Below are 8,842 nucleotides of genomic sequence, written 5' to 3' on the forward strand. Positions count from 1 at the left end.
TGTTTGATATATTATATATATATATTTAACTTACTGATGCAATAATAAATATATTCAAATACATTATAGTTATACAGGGAAGAATATTAAATACTCTAACATGAGATTTGGCAGAAAGCTTATTATGAACCTGAATGAATTGATGAAAAAGACTGGACACAAATTTCACACTGAAACAAAAACACTTTATTTCTTCAACAGAACACAAACACAGAAAAGTACTTAAGCCTAATCAGAGATGTGCACAAAGATAAAAGATGGCCACATCCTTTGCCCTAATGGAGAGAAATTTGTATCAACCAAAAAATCTTAAAAAGACTGTAAAAATCAACCCTTATTACAGTAGGATAAAGTCTCCTGAGGCGTAATTATTATCTACGTTTCCAGGTCATTTTATTAATTAAAATGAGGAAGACTGGGTCTTTAGATACCTCTAAGCCCCTGTATGACAGGTATTACTGAGTAGCCCATTAACTGAGTTTTAAGGAATTCTCCAGTGACACATTCCATGGAGAAATTCAGGAGTACCAAAGGGGAATGAACCATGACATTGTATGATCAGAACAAAAATAAGCTCACCTCTTTTCAGTGCCAGTCATCTGCACTTTTTATGTTCAAGTTAACGCATGTAAGTGCAAAACTTTTTTTTATTTTGTTGGATAAGAAATGTTTAAAAAACCTGGTATGTTTCATATATCACACATTTGTAGTTGTATAGATACTAGGTATCAGATAAAAAAAACATAGTAGTCAAAATGAATTATCTTGACAAAATGTGCATTGTGAAAAGAGCACTAAATTCTAATTATTTAAAACATTTTAAGATCATTGTAAAAATTTCACGTTTTAAGCATCTTGTCAGACAATCTGCTGTGTCAAATAGCCAGGTGGTTAGGGTGCTGAACTCGCAATCTGCAATTCACAGGATCCAGTCCCCGTCCCACCAAACATTATTGCTCTTTCAGCTGTGGGAGTGTTATAATGTGACTGTCAATCCCACTATTCATTGGTAAAAGAGTATCCCAACAGTTGGTGGTAGGTGGTGATGACTAGCTGCCTTCTCTATGGTCTTTCACTGCTAAATTATGGACGGCTAGCACAGATGGCCCACGTGTAGCTTTGCACAAAATTCAAAACAAATCAAAATCCATCTGCTATGTCCAAGGTCCAGTCATCCTAATAGTTGCTACAACAGGAGATCCATGTAATACTTTAATATTTCTAAGCCATTCAGTGTTGTTGTTTCTTTTTTTTTTATTTTGCTACTAACCAAAACATTTAGGCTGACTTTTTCTTTAGCTCTGGCTACAGTAAACAACAATGAAGATACAAGTGAAAACTACTCTTATATTTGCTTCTGTACTTTCAACCAACAAATTAAACTTCAGTGTTTTCATTAAGTTTGTACTTTTCTCAGATATTTTATCAAAGTAATGTATTCTAAATTTCAGTGACTAGGGCAAAATGTTTCTTTTTTTATTTTGATAAAGTTTTTATAGTGATATAGCCCTAAGGAGTTAAGTATTCCTTTCTTCAGTTTTTTTTCATCTCTCCTTATAGACTGGATTGTCTTTGAATGAGATTGCTTTCTCTAACTATTACGAACAATTCATAGATATGGGAAACTACACATATTTTTGCAAAAGTACATAATAGGAACTTTCGACTTTCTCGTTTTATTTGGAAAAGAATCTGATCCTACTTTCTTATATGTAGTTTCCTCGAAATGGAAAATAAAAGATTTTTGTAAAGTAAATATGCCACCACTGTAAGTTTACAAGGAAGTAAAGGTAACTGTTAGTTTTATAATTCTAAAATAATCGTTTTTTGTATAGTTGGTCTTCTGATGTGGCTTACCTTCCTTCACCAAGAAGTTTTACATCTATGCTTGAATCTAAAGGTCGTCTACATGTTGTGGGTGGTGGTATCCAGCACTCACAAGATATTGGTAATCTTTATTTGTGTAGCACAGTCGATGTTCTTATGTATGTAGATGAGGCTGACCAGTGGTTTAGCTGTGTGCCTCTACCATCTCCACGACATGGTGTTGGAGCTTCATCTATTGGTCAGTTTACACATCTTTAGTATGTCAAATTTGATAAAATAAGTTTGTTTATTAATCACAATAGTTTTATCTTTTAAATCTTGTGGTAACATATCATGAAGATACAATTAAGAAATATGAATTACATTTTCTACAGTTTTCATGCTCTTGAAATTATTTAATAACATAAGCTTGTACTTCAATAATTTTACCAAGATCAACAAGTAGTACAATTAAGTACATATTCTAAAGACTTCAGGTATTGATTTCTATTTTGTTTATAAAAAAAATAGTTGACATATTGAAAAAGTGGAAATTAAGATAGCACTAGTTTAAGAGTATTCTGTAGATACTTTGCTGTACTGAAATTATAGTATACAATGCCTTAATTTTAGGACTTTTAGATACGAAGTATATGAACACTGATAACTGTCTTCACTTGTTATATTTAACACACACATGCTTGCCAGTTTCTTCAGGTTATTGTACTAAATGTTGGAGAGGTTGGTAACCAAGAGTTAAGGGAATTTGTTTTTCATTTCTACTTTATTTTTATTTTTTATGTTTCCTACATAGCTTGTTTCACATATTTGTTTGTAGATTTTTTATGTCTGCTACATAACTTGTTTGACATATTTGTTTGTAGATTTTTTATGTCCGCTACATAACTTGTTTGACATATTTGTTTGTAGATTTTTTATGTCTGCTACATAACTTGTTTGACATATTTGTTTGTAGAATTTTTATGTCTGCTACATAATTTGTTTGACATATATGTTTGTAGATTTTTATGTCTGCTACATAGCTTGTTTGAGATATTTGTTTGTAGATTTTTTATGTCTACTACGTAGCTTGTTTGACATATTTGTTTGTTGATTTTTTTATGTTTGGTACATAACTTGTTTGACATATTTGTTTGTAGATTTTTTATGTCTGCTACATAGCTTGTTTGACATATTTGTTTGTAGATTTTTTATTTTTTATGTCTGCTGAATAGCTTGGGTGACATTTGTTTGTAATTTTTTTATGTCTGCTACATAGCTTGTTTGACATATTTGTTTGTAGATTTTTTATGTCTGCTACATAACTTGTTTGTAGATTTTTTACGTCTGCTACATAACTTGTTTGATATATTTGTTTGTAGATTTTTTATGTCTGCTATACAGCTTGTTTGATATATTTGTTTGTAGATTTTTTATGTCTGCTACTTAGCTTGTTTGATATATTTGTTTGTAGGTTTTTATGTCTGCTACTTAGCTTGTTTGACATATTTGTTTGTTGTTTATTATTCTCATGTATAATATTTTTAAATAGCCTATCCAAGATTTTATATGTATATATATGTTAAATATACAAAAATGTGTGACATATATTTTAAGGTGTAAGAAACAAATCAAACTTTACATTTTTTTTAAAGAAATAAGCATGTAATATAAAAATTGTGTTGCTAACACCACCAGAAAGTGTTTCAGGGGAGGTAATAATGTTCATTATTTTGTTATTACTCTTCATACAGGAGGAGTTATTTTTGTATGTGGAGGATTAACTACAAATGGTATAGGAGGACTGTCAGAAGTGTTGGTGAAAAGTGTTAACATGGACAAATGGAATGTATGTAAAGAATTACCATTCCCAGTATCTGGTCATGCTGTAGTAACAATACCAAAACTAAGTAGAAATTTGTCTGTGTGTGATTAGTAAATATTGTTAAAAAATACATAATGTTAACTATAAATTATATAAACAAAGTAATGTCTTTAACAAAAGAATTTCAGTGGGAATAATGGCATGAAGTCGTTAGAATACTGTATATATAAAACTACAATAAAAATTTTTTATTGAAACCTTTTTTTTTCCACTAAATTAAAAAAATATTGATTTATGTAGGATGATATGTGGTTGTTACATTTTTTAAGTATCAGTCTGATAGCAGTTATTTTTTTCATTGTGTCTCATAAATAAGGAACATTCCTTTTATAAATTTTTGAAATAAAATTATTTATATGTGGTAATTCTGATTTATTCTTTGGATTTTGTTTATTCTTCATGGTAATCTAAATATGCCATAAAGTCTTTAACACTTAAAAGGTTATATCATTTATTATCTTTTTTGATTAATAATAGATTTGAGATATCTTTTTTTTTTACATATTAAATCATTACCTAATAACATAAATCATTTTTGTTAAATTGTTACTATATTCTAATTGCTAAAAAGGATAATTACATAAGTGAGAAATACATACTCAAAAATTATTACATTTAAAACCCTAAACTTCATAGTTGGTTATCTCTTCTTACATTTACCACGTCTCTAGTATTTGTGTTCCTAATACTTTTACCATTTCTGAGGTATTTTATCGTTTTTAAAATGAAAACGTTTACACATTTATATATCTTAAAATATTTGGTCACTGCTGTGAGTTTAGATTAAATAAGAATAACAAACAATGACTTATTAGCTGATAAAATATGTATGTAAAAATTGTCCAGTCCCAAGTTTTTAAGTAAAAATATATATATTGACTGTAGATATGTCAGCCACAGATGGCATTTCCAGTCTGTCAAGAAAGGCTAGAACATGAAAGTTGCAAAGCCTACAAAAACAAAACATTACTACACCAGTATGACATTTCAGAAGTTAATGAGGTTTTTTTGCTTCTAATCCTTGATGTCATTTCCTTACGTAACTGGAGTGTATAACTTTGTCTGATTATTGGTGTTTCTTCTATATTGTAATTTACACACAAGTTATGGAGTGAAACAATTATGCTAAAGGTGTTTTCTTGTATTGCAAAGGCTGCAACAATGAAAAATCATTTGTTGGTATTGAAATACAATATTTCTTATTTATTAATTTATACAAAAAACTTGATAAAAAGTGATTTCTTTTTAGATATTGATTTACAAAAACACCTGGAAATTTTTGAACTTAAAATATTTGACAAAATCCATTAGAAATTATTAATCTTTTCAACTGGTAAATGTTTTATGATAAGTTTTAGGATACTTTATTTGAAATATCACTTATGAATGAACTCAGAACCTTCATTATAAAATAAAAAAGTTGGCAAACAGAATTAAAACACAGCAAAGATAAAAATTGAAGAATCTATTACTTTGCAGTCCAAATTGCAGCAAGACTATTGTCTTTGAATAGAGTAAATCACTTTTGCAATTCAGAAAGATAAAATAACTGTTGCTCATGATAACTAACAATGATTTAATGATGTATGCAGAGTGAAAATATTTCTAAAGATTTGATAGAAAATGTAAAACATATAACTGCAGTTGGTGTTTCTTTTGTCAGAATCAAACCTAGTGCATAGCCTCTTATGCCAGTCAAGCGCTCCATCAACTGAACTAAGAGTTAACTATATAACATTTACTACTGTGGGATTTTTCTAAACAATTTAAAGTTTCACATTCCTTCCTTCTCACAAATCAGATTTCTTTAAGCCTTATCTTGGGTTAAAGTTTCATATTCCTTCCTTCTCACAAATAAGACTCTTCTTTAAGCCTTATCTTGGGACCAAAGGATTTTTTTCTACTCCCATGATCGATTTGGGGTTACTCTACCAACCGAGCCAAAAGGTTAACTCTCTAGCAATTGCTAGCAAGGCACTTTTATTTTCTTTAAGAATTCAATCTACCATACATGAACACTAATCGTTTTGTTATATCAAAACTAGAATTAGTTATAAAATTATTAAATAATTTGTTATTGACTTAAAAGTGTGTTTAAAGAATTAAGCCATAAGGATAATAAAACATGAATAATTAAAAATAATTATATCAATATGCTGCCTAATAAACATTTGTGGTTAGAAAACCAGAATTAGGATAAGATCGAAGAGTTAAACTCATTTAAGGGTTAAATATATGAATGAGATGTAGACCTTTTATAATATCTGTAATATAAGAAGACTCTTATAGAGTATCAAAAATAGGTTGAGATATGTTATTTTATTAATATCAATCCAATTGCAAGCACATTTAATCTGTGGAACAAGAAAGCTGCATGTAGATATTGAGGTTTGTAAGTATGATACTTTCAGGTAAGTACCATTTTTTCCATTCTCTCTCACTAAGTTTAGAAAGTTAAAGTGCTTGGCTTATTAAAACTTAAAAAATATTTCAGATATATGCGCTTTTAGATAATTTGTATACTTTCACGTTTAAGAGCTTTTTTGGTGAGTTAGCTATAATTAACTTTACAGACATATAGTGCTAAAATCCAGAGTTCAGTTCCTTGTGGTGGATAGAATGCTGATATCTTTGTGTTAAAACAAACAAATAACCACATGTAGGAAATCTTGTGCATTACTTAGTTTAGTTACATAACGTCATGGTGATCATCCCACTAAGCCATTTTTTTTAGACATTTCACATGTTGATGAAGAAATGTTTTTTTGGTTCTCTAGAGACGCTGTTTTGTTTAACTTTAGAAATGCCTAGAGATTAAACTCTCCTGACTATCATTGGAGACAAGTAATGTTGGTACTGCCAACACACTGAGAGAAGTTACTTTATTATTTATGTGTATATAACACAATACCATATTTTCCCAGTCTAGATGATCATCTTTATCCTAATATTTCTTTTTCAAAACATCAGATGTATACATATATTTTGACTGATTGTTCTAAATAAAGATTGATTTTATAGTGGTCAACATTATCTTCATTTCTATAATTTGGTTGAGTCATATTTTCAGCTTAACTTGTAAATTCTTTTCTGTTTAAACCTCTTGTTACTTGTGGTGCTTCTCTTACTTCTGAACCTAAGTATACCACACAGGGTAAGTTTGCATACTGTTTTTAGAATATTTAGTTAGTTAAACACCGCTGGTGGTTCAGTGGTAGTTAAGATAGCATACTGCACAATGTGACTTGTTGCCAATAAATGGACAGCACACAATCCACTTGATTTAAAATAATATATTCAAAACAAGTCAAACATGTGAATAAAAATTATTTACACTATTGGTTATTACAGTTGTATCCAGAGCTTTAAATAATTGTGTTATTTTCGTCAAAGTCCACACAGGCGAGTTCAATTACTTTAGAACACCCTTTGACAACACAAATTACTTTTTTTTTATCTCTGTTGTTACAATACCAAAGTGAAACTCACTTTAGAAATTGCTCGTTACAGCTAAACTAACAATCACACAGTTTAACTTCACTTTCTCTAACTTGCTTTAACTTCTTTGCACTCTGGATCTGAGACTACAAGTATTTATAACATGCGACAGAAAAATCTAGCCCTCTAGTGGCAACAAATTCACATGATGATATAAACAGTATTACAAAAGCTTAGTACAACTGCATACACAACGTACTAGTCGTACCGAGTTATGTAACTAAATTTGTCATAACTGTCGTTTTTAAAATAATTAACTTTTAACACTCTTGTTATGAAAAATAATTATTAAATCGCTAAGTAAACTAAATAGTAACTCTTAAACTAAAGTTTTTTTATATCCAACACACCATGTATTTAAGCTTTTTAAAGAAGTAATATGGTAACATCGTTTACACTAGAATTATGAAGTTTTTTAGCTTTATTAAATATAGAAGAAACAAATCAACTTTTAAATACTACCATGACCTTCGCAGTACTTTTTTTAGCATTCTACAAAAGATTTGTGAGCAATATATCAAGCCGTTTTTATTGTAGGCTGGCAAGAGAATAATCATATTAATAAGAATTACAAACTGGCCGTTTTGAGCAGATTTTCTTTTCCTTGTAAGTCTAACATGCGTGCCTTTTTGTACATTTTTATGTGTGAATAGCCTTAGCATTCGATAATAAAGGTTTTTTTAAGTATTGTTTGAACTGAATCTTTACTGTTTATTGTGCTTTTTGCCCAAATGTTCTGTTAGGGTTTTGTACAATTCCTTGCGATCACTATCGTGGTTCATGATAACGAACGTTCTAATAACACAAATATTATTCCTAGCTGACGAAACTTTAGCTAAAAAGTCTTAGTTTAAGTGAATTTTTCAAGTAGTTGTTTATTTCATATTGTTCTGAAAAGAAAACAAGTTTTGTTTGAGGACTCGAAAATAACAAAACATTACTGTACTGCATCGATCAAGATATAGGCTACATGACAAAGCCAAAGGAGGTTGCTAAAGTAACTTGTGAGGTAAATGGAGACAGCCTATTTTAAAATCATTCTTGAGTTTTTGTAAAAAAAAAATAAGTAAAAAGAATCGAGGATTTCACACTCAATTTCGCTTTAAGTTATGAACTTTTTTTTGCGTGTTTCCAAAATATTATTTTTTCATCAAAATAACCAAGGCTATAAAAACCGTGGGTATTTTTTTAAATTTTGTGATAACTTTTATTTTGATATTATTGGTCTAGAAAGATGAACTCTGTGTACTCTTTTCATCAAAACTCTCGTTATTTAAGCCATTATTTGTAGTGAAAAGTTCAGCTATTTTTAGATATTACTATACTTCATAAGGACAAAAAAGTTAAAGTTTTCATTCAAAATCCTTAAATCTAGGATGTTTTTACGGCTCCTTTCCAAACTTTTAGCTTTCGAAGCGACATAATATTGTTACGACAGCGGAAGTCACGTGACGCTAGTAACACGTCATGAGATTCTAGAAGGATAATGTCTGTTCGTGGCAACTCTAGTCTTTTCTACGCGCCCTCTATTCTTGTATATAAGCGCGCCAGACAATGACTCGGGACTGGAATAGCAGACAGAAAGATTGAAGATATAGACAGATAATCGTGTCAGGCCATAAGTAAAGTGTGTAAATCATTGTGAATTATAGC

At 29.8% G+C, this 8,842-nt stretch overlaps 1 protein-coding gene across 1 annotated transcript; it reads left to right on the top strand.

The window, feature by feature from the left end:
- The first annotated feature begins 1,104 nt into the window (after positions 1-1,104).
- Positions 1,105-3,888, top strand: LOC111089061 (kelch domain-containing protein 8A-like). The gene is made up of 2 exons (XM_022400776.1): positions 1,105-2,065; positions 3,561-3,888. The coding sequence occupies exons 1-2, from the start codon at positions 1,885-1,887 to the stop codon at positions 3,740-3,742; spliced, it is 363 nt and encodes a 120-aa protein (XP_022256484.1). The 5' UTR covers positions 1,105-1,884; the 3' UTR covers positions 3,743-3,888.
- Positions 3,889-8,842: the final 4,954 nt, after the last annotated feature.

This window comes from Limulus polyphemus, unplaced genomic scaffold (genome assembly GCF_000517525.1).
Source record: "Limulus polyphemus unplaced genomic scaffold, Limulus_polyphemus-2.1.2 Scaffold5135, whole genome shotgun sequence".
NCBI lineage: Eukaryota > Metazoa > Arthropoda > Merostomata > Xiphosura > Limulidae > Limulus > Limulus polyphemus.